Consider the following 15,928-nt stretch of genomic DNA (forward strand, 5'->3'; position numbering starts at 1 on the left):
CGAGGGAGGGGTCCAGGGCCGTGGGAGGCAGTGCCGCTGGTGCCCACCAGGCGGCGCTCTGTACCAAGTCAAACCCCAGGCCAGAGACCGAGAGCCGCCCTGTCACAGCCCTTCCTGGCGGAGGTCAACCTCACCCGTGGAACGTTTCCTGAGGCGAGATTGCTGCAGCCTCTTAGCAGGCCAGGGGCGGCCATCAACGCACCATCCCCAGAGGCCCCGAGGAGCCAGGGAGCCTGGATCTGACTGATGATGCTCGGCCTGGGCAGCTTCCTCCTTGTCCTGCCTTCCTCCCTTTCCCGCTGGTCACATGGGGGCCGGGGGCAGGGCCAAGGCCATGGCAGGGCCTCCGGGGTAAGAAGAGGGGGAAGGGAGCCCGGTCGCTTCCTCCAGGCAGTGTCTTGAAGAGGGAACCCCCGGCAGGCTCTGGGCAGCGGAAATGGAGGTGTCCGGCTCCCCTGTACCAGGTGAGCAGACCCCTGGCCGGGCAACACGCAGGCAGCTTTCCTAGAAGGCTGGGCCTCCCCCTGCCTGCCGGGCCCAGATGCCCACACGGTGATGGGGTGCTCTTTACCCCGTGCTCACACACGCTGGCAGGGGGGCCCTGTGGGAGATTATGAGGAAGCATAGGGTGAACACCTAGGCCAGTCCAGGACAACAGGGTCCCTCTAAGTTTGGAGAATGCGGTGGCAGTGACTGCCAGAGCCATCTGGGTTTGAATCACACCCCCATCTTCACCATGTTAAACTGTGTGACTTGGGATGACTCGCAATTCCACTGAAATATTCACCTCTGGGTGCTGTCAGGTTAATGTGCTTGGTCTACAGTCAGTGCCTACTCAGTGCTAGCTGTCATTAGTAATAATGCCTGTGGGTGGGGTGATGCCCAGGTACAGGGCACACTGGCCTGAGTTCAGGAAGACCTAGTGTTCCCAGCACCCACCCCCACGGTGAGCCCGTTTGCTGTGTGGCCGGTACCAACCAGAGCTGCTCCTGGCTGAGTCATCCTCCAGCTTGCTCTCCAAGACTGCCCTTCACGGCAGGCCTGGAAGCTGCGCCCCTACTGTGCTGAGCTAAGCTGGGCTGTGGCCTGCACTGGAGCACAGCTGCTGAGAAAGGCAGGTGAGGGGCAGGCAAGGGCTGGGGTAGGTGATTGGAGAGCAGTTCTCCCCGCCGCTCTGCCCTGAGGTCGCTCTCCCCTAGCTGGAGAGCAGAACCCAGGTACCTGCCCTTCCACCCATGTTTTCCCCAAAGCAGATGCCCACGCCCCAGGGCCTTGTCATCCTGCTGCAGGCTGAGGTCAGTGAAGGCACTCCTCCACCCAGAGCCCTGCCGGTATAATCAAGCGTCCCACACTCACACTCATACACATACATACTCCCCCCATGGTGCAGGTGGGCAGTGAGGGGCAGGGGCTTGCCCAGGGCCTGTGGCACAGACAGGACAGAGGCCCCGCTCACTGTCTTCCGGGGAGGCCTCTGTTGTGTGGTGGCAGAGCTGAGATTGGGTAGCCAGGAGAAGGGTAGGGGTTGGGGAGGAAAGGAAGGGCAATCAACACGTCCAAGGGGAAGAACTAACATTGTTACTCACACACACACACACACACACACACACACACACACACATACACACACACACACACACACACACACACACACGCCTGGGGGGTCAGTGTCATTTATCTTAGAGCAACCTGCAGTGGGCATTGTATTTTTTGAGCCCTTCCCCTCCCCTTGATCACAGTACCCTGACATCTATTTTTAGCATCCACATGGATCCCGTACCAGCACAGGTGCTTTGTGGAAGCCAACTCCACCCAGCTCCTGGGATGAGACCAGGTTGCTTTAGGCAATCAACGCATCTTATTCCCCAACCATCAGGATTGTTTCAGGGATAGATTGTTTGCTCAGTCAAGGCCGTGAGGGAAGAGCTGTTTGGAGAAATAGAGAGGGAAACCTTCCCAGCGCTTCTGAGAGAGACACTGGGAGATATGTTTTTTCTTACCTCTAGACATGCAGGAGGAAATATTAGCTCCTGAAGTTGGTGTTCAGCATTTTTTTTTCCTCATCAATAATCTTTTTGTTGCTTACATGATGAAATTATAGTATTTTGAATGTTTTAGCTTAAATAAGATATCCAAATTATTTTCACCCATTACTTTTTATGTTTTTTAATGTGGCTACTAAAAAGTTTTAAATTATATCTATGGCTCAGATTTGTGGTTCAGATTATACTTCTATTGGGTAGCACTGTTTTAGAAGCATAATAATTTTAGCGCTTATGTCTAGGTCTAGGCTTCATTTCATGTTAGCCTTTGTGCATGGTGTTCATTCTTTTCCTTGTGTCTCTGTTACAACGTCATTTATGGAAAAGACTATCCTTTCCCCACTGAATTACCTTGACACCTTTTTTTTTAAATTGAAGTATAGTTGATTTACAATGTTGTGTTAATATATATATCTTCTTTTTCAGATTCTTTTCCATTATAGGTTAATACAAGATATTGAATATAGTTCCCTGTGTTATACAGTAGGACCTTGTTGTTTATCTATTTTATATATAGTAGTGTGAATCTGTTAATCCCAAATTCCTAATCTATCCCTCCCCTCACCCTTTCCCCTTTGGTAACCATAAGTTTGCTTTCTATGTCTGTGAGTCTGTTTCTGTTTTGTATGTAAGTTCATTTGTATCATTTTTCTTAGATTCCACCTATAAGTGAGATCATATATTTGTCTTTCTCTGTCAGACTTCACTTAGTATGATGATCTCTAGGTCCATGCATGTTGCTACAAATGGCGTTATTTCATTCTTTTTATGACTGAGTAATAGTCCATCATATATACACAGATGCACATATAATGTATACACACACACACACACACACACACACATACATATATATATGCGCCACCTCTTCTTTATCCATTGATCTGTCGATGGACATTTACGTTGCTCTCATGTCTAGGCTATTGTAAAGCATGCTACAGTGACCATTGGGGTGTATATACCCTTTCGAACCATGGTTTTCTCCAGATACATGCCCAGGAGTGGGATTGCTGGATCATATGCTACTCTATTTTTAGTTTTTTAAGGAACCTCCATACTGTTCTCCATAGTGACTGTTTACATTCCCAACAACAGTGTAGGAGGGTTCCCTTTTCTCCATACCCTCTCCAGCATTTATTATTTATAGACTTTTTGATAATTCTGACCAGTGTAAGGTGATACCTCACTGTGGTTCTGATTTGCATTTCTCTAATAATCAGCGACGTTGAGTACCTTTTCACGTGCCTCTTGGCCATCTGTATGTCTTCTTTGGTGAAATGTCTATTTAGGTCCTCTGCCCATATTTTGATTGGGTTGTTTGTTTTTTTGATATTGAGCCATAATAGCTGTTTGTATATTTTGGAAATTAATCCTTTGTCAATCACATCATTCACAAATATTTTCCCCCAGTCCGTAGGTTGTCTTTTTGTTTTGTTTATTTTTTCCTTTGCTGTGCAAAAGCTTTTAAGTTTACTTAGGTCCCAATTGTTTATTTTTACTTTTATTTCCATTACTCTAGGAGATGGATCCAAAAAAATATTGCATCAATTTATGTCGAAGATTGTTCTATCTATGTTTTCCTCTAGGAGTTTTATAGTATCCGCACTTACATTTAGGTCTTTAATCCATTTTGCATTTATTTTTGTTTATGGTATTAAAGAATGTTCTAATTTCATTCTTTTGCATGTAGCAGTCCAGTTTTCCCAGCATCACTTATTGAAGAGACTCTCTAATCTCCATTGTATATTCTTGCCTCCTTTTTTGAAGATTAATTGACTGTAGGTGTGTGGGATTATTTCTGGGCTCTCTATTCTGTTAATCCATGTGTCTGTTTTTGTGCCAATACTATGCTGTTTTGATTACTGTAGCTTTGTAATATTGTCTGAAGTCTGGGATGGTTATGATTCCAACCTCTGTTCTTTTTCCTCAGAATTGCTTTGGCAACTCTGGGTATTTTGTGGTTCCATATTAATTTTAGGATTATTTGTTCTAGTATTGTGAAAAATGTCACAGATAATTTGATAGGGCTTGCATTAAATCTGTAGATTGCTTTGAGTAGTATGACCATTTTAACAATATTAATTCTTCCAATCCAAGAGAATGGAATATCTTTCCATTTCTTTGAATCATCTTCAGTTTCCTTTATCAATGTTTTATAGTTCTCAGCATATAAGTTTCATCTCCTTGGTCAGGTTTATTCCTAAGTATTTTTTTTGCAATTTTAAAAGGGATTTTTTTTTTACTCTCTCTTTCTGTATTTCATTGTTAGTGTAAAGAAATGCAACATATTTCTGTTTGTTAATCTTGTATCCTGCTACTTTGCTAAATTTATTTATCAATTCTAGTTGTTTTTGTGGGGAGTCTTTAGGGTTTTCTATATATCATATCATGTCATCTGCATATAATGACAATTTTACCTCTTCTCTTCCAATTTGGATACCTTTTGTTTCTTTTTCTTGTTTGATTGCTGTGGATAGGACCTCCAATACTATGTTAAATAGAAGTGGTGAGAGTGGGCATCCTTGTCTTGTTCCAGATTTTAGCAGGAAGGCTTTCAGCTTTTCACTGTTGAGTATTATGTTGGCTGTGGGTTTGTCATAAATAGCTTTTATTAGGTTGAGATATGTTCCCTCTAGACCCTCTTTGGTGAGAGTATTTTTATCATTAATGGATGTTGAATTTTATCAAATGCTTTTTCTGCATCTATTGAGATGATCATGTGGTTTTTGTCTTTTCTTTTGTTGATGTGATGTATCACACTGATTGATTTGCATATGTTGAATCATCCTTGTGACCCTAGGTTTAATCCAACTTGATCATGATGTATGACCCTTTTTATGAGTTTTTAGATGTGGTTTACTAATATTTTGTTGAGAATTTCTTGCATCTAGATTCATCAAAGATATTGGCCTGTGGTTTTCTGTTTTTGTAGCATCTTTTTCTGGTTTTGGTATCAGGGTGATGGTGGCTTCATGAAATGACTTTGGGACTGTTCCCTCCTCTTCTGTCTTTTGGAATAGTTTGAGAAGGATCAGTATAAGTTCCTCTTTGTATGTTTGGTGGAATTCCCCAGTGAAGCCATCCAGTTCTGGACTTTTATTTGCAGGGAGTTTTTTTTGTTACAGATTCTATTTCACTCTAGTGATCAGTCTGTTCAAATCATCTATTTCTTCTTGATTCAGTTTTGGTGGGCTGTATGTTTCTAGAAACTTGTACACTTCTTCTAGGTTGTCCAATTTGTTGGCATATTATTGTTCATAATATTCTCTCTTTTTTTCCTGCAGTATTGGTTGCTATTTCTCCTCTTTAATTTCTTATTTTTTTGTTTGGGTCCTCTCTCTTCTCTTCTTGGTGAGCTTGCCCAGAGGTCTGTCTAATTTGTTTATCCTTTCAAAAAAATAGTTCTTGGTTTTATTGATTTTTTTTCTATTTTTTTAATCTCTGTTTTATTTATTTCCTCTCTGACCTCTATTATTTCCTTCTTCTGCTGACTTCAGGTTTTGTTTGTTCTTTTTTTCTAATTCTTTTAGGTGATATGTTAGGTTGTTTATTTGAGATTTTTCTTATTTTTTGAGGCAGGCCTGTATAACTATAAACTTTCCTCTTAGTACTGTTTTTGCTGCATCCCATAGATTTCGTATGGTTGAGTTTGCATTGTCATTATTCTCAAGGTATTTTTTAATTTCCTCTGATTTCATCAGTTACCATTGGTTTTTTAGTGGCATGTTGTTTTGTCTCCATGTAATTGTTTTTTTTCTCCTTTCTCTTTATGTGGTTCATTTCTAGTTTCATGCCATTATGGTCAGAAAAGATGCTTGAACTAATTTCTATCCTCTTAAATTTGTTAAGGCTTGTTTTGTGTCCTAGTATGTGGTCCATCCTAGAGAATGTTCCATGTGCACTTGAAAAGAAAGTGTATTCTGCTTATTTTGGATGTAATATCCTGAAAATATCAATTAAGTCTAACTATTCTATTGTGTCATTTAGGATCTCTGTTGCCTTATTGATTTTCTGTCCAGAAGATCTGTCCATTGATGTCAGTGGGGTGTTAAAGTCTCCTACTATTATTGTATTCCTATCAGTTTCTCCATTTATTTCTGTTAGTATTTGTTTTATGTACTTGGGTACTCCTATTGGGTGCATATATGTTAATGAGTATAATATCCTGTTCTTGTATTGATCCTTTTATCATTATATAGTGTCCTTCTTTGTGTTTCTTTATGGCCTTTGTTTTAAAGTCTGTTTTGTCTGGTATGAGTATTACTACCCCTGCTTTCTTGTCATTTCCATTTGCATGAAATATCCTTTTCCCTCCCCTCACTTTCAATGTATGTGTGTCCTTTGCCCTAAGGTAGGTCTCTTGTAGGCAGCATATTGTAGGCTCTTGTTTTATTATCCAGTCTGCTACTCTGTGTCTTTTGATTGGAGCATTTAGTCCATCAACATTTAAGGTAATTATTGATAAGTATGTATTTATTGCCATTTTGAACCTTGTTTTCCAATTGATTCCTTTGTTTCTTTGTATTTCTTCTTTGTTTCTTTATCTTTTTGTTTTTCCTTTTGTGGTTTGATGGTTTTCTTTTGTATTATGCTTTTCTCTTCTTTTTGGTTTTTGTGAATCAATTATATGTTTCTGAGTTGTGGTTACCCTGGTTTTCAAGTATGTTAAGCCATTACTATTGCTACTTGGTTTACACTGATGTTTATATAAGCTCAAACACTTTCTACAAAAACCCTACACTATCTTACTCCCCTCCCCCACATTTTATGACTTTGAAGTCCTGTTTTACATCTTAATGTTATCCTTTTGCTGTTCATTATAGTTATAATTGCTTTCACAAAATTTTTTGATTTTTTAAAATCTATGTACTTGTTTACTTAAGTGATCTACAATCCTTTTATATATTTGTTTTTCCTATTGTGATTTTCTGTTTCCTATAGATTCTTGTTTCTTTTCTATTTAAAGAAGACCTTTCAATATTTCTTTTAGAACAGGTTTAGTATTGCTGTATTCTTTTAGTTTTTACTTGTCTGAAAAATAATTTCTTCTTCTATTCTAAATGATTATCTTGCTGGGTAGAGTATCCTACATGGCAGGTTTTTCCCTTTCAGGACTTTGAATGTATCTTGTCACTCCCTTCTGGCTTGCAATGTTTCTGTAGAGCAATCAGCTTATAGCCTTATCAGGGTTCCCTTGTAACTAACTCTTTGTTTTTCTCTTGCTGCCTTTAGAATCCTCTCTTTATCTTTAAATTTTGCCATTTTAATTATAATATGTCTTGGTATAGGTCTGTTTGGGGTCATCTTGTTTGGAACCCTCTGTGCTTCCTGTACCTGGATATCTGTTTCCTTATTTAGGTTTGGGAATTTTTCAGCTATAATTACTTCAAATACGCTTTTGATCCCCTTTTCTCTTTCTTCTCCTCTGGATCCCTATTGTGCATAGATTGGCATGCTTTATATTATCCCATAGGTTTCATATATTGCTTTCATTTTTTAAAATTTGTCTTTCTGTCTGCTGTTCTGATTGGGTGATTCCATTATTCTATCTTCCAGAGCACTCATTCATTCTTCTGCATTATTTAGTTTACTATTTTTTGCCTTTAGCTTGGTTTTCATCTTGGCAACTGAGTTTTCTAATTTTGACTGGCTCCTCTTTATAGCTCCTAGTTCCTTGTTACAGTGATCTGCGTTTCTATTGATAGCCTTTCTTAATCCCTTCAATATTTTTATTACCTCCTTTTTGAACTCAGGGTCTAGCAGACTGGAGAGGTCTGTTTCATTGTTTGTTTTTTTCAGGATAAGTCTCTTATTCTTTTAATTGGGAGCGGTTCCTCTGCTTCTTCATTTTACTTATATTTCTCTGACTCTGAGTTTAGGAGAAACAGTTATCTACTGTAGTCTTGAAGGGCTGTTTTCATGTGGGAGTGTCCCTGTGTAGCCTTCGTGAGTCTAATGTTTTTGGTGTGAGGGCTTTTTGGTATGGACGCCTGCCCTGTCTTTCCTTAGGGTGTGCTGGCCATTATCCCCTTGATAGGGGATGTGATTGGTGTTGTGGTGACCAGAGCCTGAACTGGATGTTGAGCAGGGCCTCCTCTTTGCTCTATGGTTGTCACAGCCCTGTTGGGGCAGGGTCTGCTCCCCAGTTGTTGGAGGAGAAGCCCCCAGATCTGGTTCTAAGCTTCAGTGGGAGGTAGGTGGGACTGGAGCGCTCCTGCTGGGGGTGGAGCCACTGAGTATTCCTCCACAGGAGATGTCCACCAGGACATATGCTCTGTGTTGTCACCTGTCACCCACTGTGTGTGCTCACAAAGTACATTGTTGTTGGCACTTCCCTCAGCCTCACTTCAGCCATGAGAACACAGGCAATCAGCCCGGATGTCCCTCAGGCGCTGTGCTGACAAAGCTGTTGGCACAGATCCACCAGCACCCACTGTAGTCATTCACCCAGACCCTCCATGGGAGTGCTGGGAATCAGCTTCTCAGTGTGTGTACCCAGAAAACCCACCACTGCTGATGTCAGACCCATCCTAGCCAGGGGAGCGCCAGTAATCCTCTGGGATGTCCTGCAGGTGCTGCACTCACACGTCTCCACCTAAATCTTGCAGCTGCAGGGAATCAGCTCAGATTTCAACCCCGCTTTCCAAGTTGTGCACTCATGGGGAATTGGCTCCGAACTCAGCCCCACCTCCACGTGTGGGCAGCCTGCCAGAGCTTGCGTGCTTTCAGATCTCCTGGTGGTGGAGCCGCCTGCTCTGAGCATGCTGAGGCTGCTGTGGTGGGGCCAACCACTCACCTTTCACATGCATTGACAATGGGGCTCGTAGGTGGACCTGGGCTCTGTCCTGCACACACCCCCAGTTGCAGCCTGGCCACACCCCAGGCCCTTTGGGCTGTCTCCATGCAGCCACATCACATCCTCTCCCCTGGTCTGTCCACTGAAGCTCGAGTTTCCACATCCAGCCACTGTGCACACCAGCAGGTGCACGACTTGGGCTGGGAGGACGTGCAGCAAGGTGGCCAGGACCATCTGTGCTGGTCTCTCTCTGCCCTGCCTGCCACAAACTGGCTGCTGCATTCTTCTCTGAGCCTCTACAGCTCCCTATCTGTCCTGGCTGATCTCCCAGCCAGTGAAGGGCATTCCCAGGGTGAGGGAACATTTCCTCTTCCACAGCTCCCTTCCAGGGGCACAGGTCCTATCCCAATTCCTTTTTCTTCTTTCTTCCTACCCGATTATGTGGTGATCTTTCTTGCAGCTTTGGTTATATGAGATCTTCTGCCAGTGTTCAGTGGGTATTCTGTGAAAATTGTCCCACATGTAGATGTAGTTTTGATGTATCTGTGGGAGGAGGTGAGTTCCAGGTCCTTCTATTCCACCACCTTGATCTCCACCTCCAGCATTTTTTTTAATAATAAGGCAACCTTGATGAAGATGAAGCAGACACCTCAGGAAGCGAACAAGAGAACTGGAAGAAAAAAAAAAAACCAAAAAACCTGATTTGGTTGACATTGTCAAGCTGCTGGATCTAACCATACCTGAAGTCCATATCACAAGAACTTTCTCACTAAAGAAGCCAAAATATACCCCCTTATCTTTTAAGCCAATTTTGATTGTCTTTTTTTTCCAGAAACTGAAAGATTCTTACCTGATCATCCTCTTTTAACCAAAGCTAAAATGGATACTCAGAAGGCTGAGTAACCAGCTAAAATATAGGACACCCAGTTAAATCAGAATTTCAGATCAGTTATCAACAATGAATATCAACCAGGAATACCTTTATAGTAGATATTATGTCCCATGAAATATTTGTAACACACTTATACTAAAAATATAACTGGGCATTCTGTATTTTTAATTGCTAAATCTGGTAACCCTATTTCAGCTACACATCCAGATTCACACTGCTAGGGGAAAAAAAAAAAACCTGGACCTGGACACGGACCCAGATTTTTAAACTCTAAAGCCCTTACTACACTAGGTCATGGGGTCATGGGATGGGCTTCTTCCTCTCACTCCCCACCCCGTCCATCACCCTCCCACCCCTGGATGCTTAGAGTATACAGAGAGATGTCACTCTGTCCCCAAGGGCCTCTTAGGTCTGTCCCAGTTCCAAGGGTCTCAGGCTTGGCGCTCCTCTAGTTCCTTGGCTCTGCTCTGTTGCTGCCTCTGTACTTCGGGCTCCATCACTCTTCTCACTCTGCTTTTTGCCCCGGCTCCCCTTTGCAAGCCAAACCACCGTTCACTTGGGCCCAAGGGCACACCGGCATCTCTGGTTGGGGCTTTGTTGTTCTCTTCAAGCAGTTTTGCTCTCACCCACCAGCTTCTGCTCCCAGCTGCCCCAGGCCACTCCCCAGTGCGCAGCTTGGCCCCTCCACTGGATTGTCCTAACGCTCCCCTCAGAACACCAGCAGCAGGAGCTGTGCCTGGTCACCAAGGCATGGAGCAAGGTGCCACTGCCCCAGTGCAGCCTGCGGAGTGCTGTCCAGCAGCCCACAGCCCCAGGGTGGAGGGGACACGCCAACAATGAGTGCTGGCTATGCTTGTTTTATCTGCGTAACAGTGATTGGTTCTATAATCACAAACACGAAACAAGCTCAACACAGCAGAGGCAGGGAAGCAAAGGAAATAAGAAGGGTAGTTGGGAGAACATTCTGTTGGGTGTCCCCACCAAGAGTTGCTTCTCAGACTGTATAAACTCCATGTGTATTTAAACACGATAACACTGAACCCCCCCCCCCCCGGGAGCTGCCTGTCCCTTAGATTGCCAAGACCACGATGTCAATGATGTTGAGGGCTTCATAAATGTCACTTGGCTGTTTCCTAATCAGGATTTTTCTTTTCCACTTTCCACAACTGTAAATTATGAAATAATGATGCTAAATTTCCAGAAATAGAATGAGAAGCCATGCTGTTAGCAGCAGTGTACCACGGTGAGGGTCTGCCACGGGTGCTGCTGGGGCTTTGTTTCTCCATCTAGGGGTGGGGTCCGCATCCTCCGTCTCTCCACTAACAGGACTGCCGTGCACATCAGGTGAGAGTCCTGGAAGTCACATTGCACGTTTGCAGGTTATTGTTTGTAGCTGTTTTGAAGCTCTCTGGAAAACACAGCTCCTTTTAAATCCAGGCCATCTGATTGAAAAGATCAAACATAGCATCTGACGTGTGGAGGGCTTTGCTGTTTTATACCCGCCATCTCGTTGACCCATCGTTCACTCTGAGGGGTGGTTCATTCTTGTTCCCATTTTACAGATTTGAGGAACTGATACCCAGAGGTCTGACTTGCCCAAGGCCATCCCAAGATCCCTGGTACACTTGCATTAAAGGGACTAATTCCTCACAGTGAGGCTTCTTGTTGGAAACCCAAGAAAACACCAGATAAAGGGCATTCTAAATATATTTCTCTTCTATAGATGCTGATCTCCTGTTACTGGAAAACAAGAATTAGCGTGTCTGCTTGAGGATGTGGTTGGCTCTTTATAAAAAGGATATACAAGAAATTTGCACATAGACTGCCAGCTTCGTTATGTTGCCGACAGCTTCCAGCAAAAGAAGAACGTTTGCAGCCAGGTATTTCGGTAAGAAGTTTATTTTATTCTATGTGGTGTATGATTACCTTGGTTCTTGGCTTCTTTCTTGAGGGATGGGCTCATTTGTGGCCACCCAAAGAAGCTGTCTTGGTCTTGTAATCTGAGAGCACCTAGGGGCGTCTGTGGTCAGGGCCCAGGCACTGACTGATGGCTCAGCCCTCACCCCTGAACTCGGGAGCTGGTTCATGTCTGCCTGAAAAACAGAGCCTTCATCGTGACCACGATTGTCAGGGACCCTGGCTCCAGTGGCTCAGGGCTCTGATGACATTCAGAGTCTGTAAGAATCACTGTGCCCACAGACCATGGGTGCAAAAGGCCATCACAGGGAAGGCTGTGCATTCTGAGGCTGTATCTTGCTTGGAAACAATCCAGCTAAGCAGTTAATTCAGAAACAATGAGGATGGTTCAGTAGTCCTCAGTAAAGTGTCCAGGAGGTAACTTAGACAAAGTGGGACAAACCACTGTGTGGTCATACAAGTGCTGACTAGCTCGGTGAGTCAGACAGGTGCTGGCTGAGTGTGTGTGCAGTGACATCTCACGTTCTCTGGACCTGGATGACTTCAGGTGATGACTGAAATCCCAGATACTAGTAGGAGAAACACAGTCAGTGGTACTCAACCTGGCTTTATGTTAGAATCATGCAGGAGCTTTTAAAAATCCCCAGGCATGTTTTTATTTTTGGCCATGCCACGTGGCATGAGGGATCTTAGTTCCCCGACCGGGGATCATACCCGTGCCCCCTGCAGTGGAAGCGTGGAGTCCTAACTGCTGGATCGCCAGAGAATTTCCTCCCCAGGCATTTTGGAATACTGGAGATCAGGCTTAATTGGTGTGGGGTGGATGTCAGCAGTTCCCAGGTGAACCTAGTGTGTAGCCAGGCCCAAGAGCCATCAGACACAGCCCAGAGCCCCCAGACCACACAGCAGCCTTTGCTATGGTCTGCACAGGTATCCACAGGGATGCTGAGTCAAGCTCTGGGTCCACAGAGCCAGGTCGCCAGAATTCCACTCTGGGCTGGACACGTGTTGTGGGACCCTTCTTGCACGTTTAACCTCTCTGGAGCCTCCTTTCTACAATAGGGGGTGGAGAGCAGCTGAGATTAGCCTTTACCTCTGTTTAGTCCTAATGCATTGGGGTGGGGGAGTGGTCTGTAAAATACCCAGTATTTTTCTCTCATCTGGGTTTATGGCATCATCTGAGTTGAAAGGAAAAGTCACCGTCACACTTTTGTGGAAGGTTCCAGCCACCAGATTTCCATGGTGTAGCAGATGTCCCCGGCTTCAGAGTACAGATGCTAATCGTTTGAGAAAACGACAAATGAGCTATTGCATGAGATACCTGAATTTAAAGAATTTGATTGAATTAAATTTTTGTTGCGGTGAAATTCACATAAAATTAACCATATTAAAGTGAATAATTAATTCAGTGGCAATTTCAAGGTGTCCCACAGCCACCATCTCTCTTTAGTTCCAAAACGTTTTATTTATTTTTTTTTTTTTTGCGGTACGTGGGCCTCTCACTGTTGTGGCCTCTCCCGTTGCCGAGCACAGGCTCCGGACGCGCAGGCCCAGCGGCCGTGGCTCACGGGCCCAGCCGCTCCGCGGCACGTGGGATCCTCCCAGACCGGGGCATGAACCCATGTCCCCTGCATCGGCAGGCGGGCTCTCAACCACTGTGCCACCAGGGAAGCCCCCAGAACGTTTTTATCACCCCCCAAAAAACCCCACCCCCATGACGCAGTTGCTTCCCACCTCCCCCAGCCCTGGCAGCCACTAACCTGCTTTCTCTCTCTATGGGCTTTACCTATACTGGATAGTTCTTATAAATCGAATCATACAGCGTGTGTCCTTTAGTGTCTGGCCTCTTTGACTTGGAGTCATGTTTCTGAGGTTCGTCCACATTATAGCATGTGTTGGAACTTTATTCCTTTAGACTGAATTAATTTTTAAATTATTATCTGACCACAAACAGCTCGGCAGCTTTGTAAGACAGGAGGAGCCGTGCCGTTCTACGGAAGCTTCAGAAAGGACGGGAGAGTCAGCCAACACAGGGGAGTGTCCTGCCCCGTCTCTGGTCTCTCTAATTCAGCCCTGTCTCTTCTCCCTCTCTCTGTTTTTGTCTATCTGTCTGTCTTTCTCTCTTTCTCTGACCTTCCCTTCTCTCTCTCTCTCTCCCCATATATTCTAGAGGAGATTATTGGGGAACTCGAGCTTGCTTTTGACTGAGACTTTCAGGGAATTGGGGCAAACAGAAGATTCTTTGGAGTTAAATTGAGCTTCTGTACTTCACTTAACCACTTTGCCTATAATTTTGCCAAGTTGAGGACCTGCCATGTAGCAGGAAGTCAGAGGCCAACCTCTACAGGTCTTGGCCTCTCACTGGGGGGCGCTGTGCTAAAACTCTTACCCAACCATGGGCACCACCTTTAGCTCCACCTCTTGTGAGCTTTTCCTGTGCCACTGTCTTGCCTGGTCTGACCAGGTGCAGTCTCTTTGCTCCCAGCTTCCCAAACTTCTGCTCACTGAGCTGCCTGGTTCTCTGCCAAGGTGGTGACTTCTCCCTGTTAGCTGACCCTCCATGAATAGCCACTGGACGTCAGATTCACAGTGGGAAGCAAGATGGTGGCTCCTGCCCATACCAGGCCAGAGAGTCCACAGCGAAGGAGGTAGCTCTGAAGCCATTCCTACAGGTCCCCAGTCCCCTGGCCCACAAGCTGACCTTCAGGACCAAGGCCAGGGGGCAGCTTGGAATGGGCATCCTCCATCACACCCCTTCTCCAGGCCTTCCCAATTCTGTGGCTTTGCTTACTTTTCCTTCTTCCAGAGCATACCCTCACCCCTCCCTGCTGTGATACAGGGATGTGAGGAGACCACGAGATCCCAGGTAGGGAGGCAAGAGTATGTCCTGGGAGAACAGGAGATTCAGAGAGAGGAGAACTGAAGATATAGGAAGGGGAGTGGTGGGTGATACAAGAGGAAAGGTAGGTTGATGTCACTTTGAGAAACTTGGACTCTTTCTTATGGGCAATAGGGAGCTATTGAAAGTTGTAAGAATAGGACTGATCAGAACTGTTTATAGGAAGAATGTCATGGCAGCTGGGTATGAAGTCAGCTCTCACCTGGATTCTTACAAAGGCGCCCTCACTGGTCTTCCTGATTCTACCCATGGCCTTTTAATCTATTCTCAATATTGCAACTGGAACAGGCTCTTCTTAAACCTAAATCAGATTAGATCTGTCATTCACTCAACACACCCCAGTGGATTCCCATGTCACTCTTCCACCCGGCCCAACATTACCCATCACATCATCTCCTACGTACCCCACTTGCTTGGCACCAGCAACACCAGCCTCCTTGCTCTTCCTCAGACATGCCAGGTCTTTGCATGTGCTCTCCCCTCTCTCCAGAGCACCCTAACCCTCAGATATCCATATGACTCACAAACTCACCTCTTTCAGATTTTTGCCCAAATGTCACCTTCTCCTGAGGCTTTCACTGACTGCCTGTCTGTGGCACAATGGGATAAGTTACACAGTAACTGGGTCACGGGTCACCTGCCCATCACAGTGACTCAAAGACCCAGGCTAATGGAACAACCATTATTTCAAGTGCTGCTGGTGGCGAGGCCAGATAGCAAATGGAGAGTTTGAGCTCCAGAAGGGTCTCATGTCAGCAGTGAAATCCTCAGCCTGGACATTGCCCCAACTACCCACGAGGTCCAGGAAGTACAGTCCGACCACATGCCTGGAAGGGAGGGTTAGGGTTAGGGTTGGCAAACCACACCAATGACTGCACAAGTTGAACCCCGCCCTGACATTCCTATCCTTCTCTGCTTTATTTTTCTTCATAGCATTTGTTATTATCTCATATGTTTCTATATTTTAACAGTTTATGGAGATGTAGGTTACACAGCATAAAATTCACCCATTCTAAGTGTACAATTAAATAATTTTTGGTAAATTTATAGAGTTATCCAACCATCACCATTATCCAGTTTTTAGACATTTCTATCACCTGGAAAAATTCCCTCCTGACTATCTGCAATTAATCCCCTCTCCTGCCCCCAAGCCTGAGAAACCACTGATGTGCCTTCTGTCTCTGTAAATTTGCCTTTTCTGGACATTTTATATAAGTAGAACCATATACTATGTGGTCTTTTGCATCAGGCTTCTTTCATTTAGCATAAAGTTTCTGAGGTTCATTCGTGTTCTTGTGTGTATCAGTAGTTGTTCCTTTTTAGCTGAATAATGTATGGATGTGCATTTTGCTTATACACTCACCAGTTGGTTTATTATTTTA

General features: G+C 44.5%; 1 protein-coding gene across 1 annotated transcript in view; it reads left to right on the forward strand.

The window, feature by feature from the left end:
* Positions 1–412: 412 nt before the first annotated feature.
* The window catches only part of ARHGAP22 (Rho GTPase activating protein 22), a gene marked incomplete at both ends in the record, with an annotated part of 209,168 nt that continues 193,652 nt past the window's right edge, over positions 413–15,928 (forward strand). Inside the window, 2 exons of the mRNA XM_082854489.1 lie at positions 413–464; positions 11,454–11,618. Coding sequence (XP_082710615.1) covers positions 11,567–11,618 — 52 coding nt within the window. The remainder of the gene's footprint in view (positions 465–11,453; positions 11,619–15,928) is intronic.

The sequence above is a fragment of the Leucopleurus acutus genome, assembly GCF_964270905.1.
Source record: "Leucopleurus acutus genome assembly, chromosome: 14".
Classification (NCBI taxonomy): domain Eukaryota; kingdom Metazoa; phylum Chordata; class Mammalia; order Artiodactyla; family Delphinidae; genus Leucopleurus; species Leucopleurus acutus.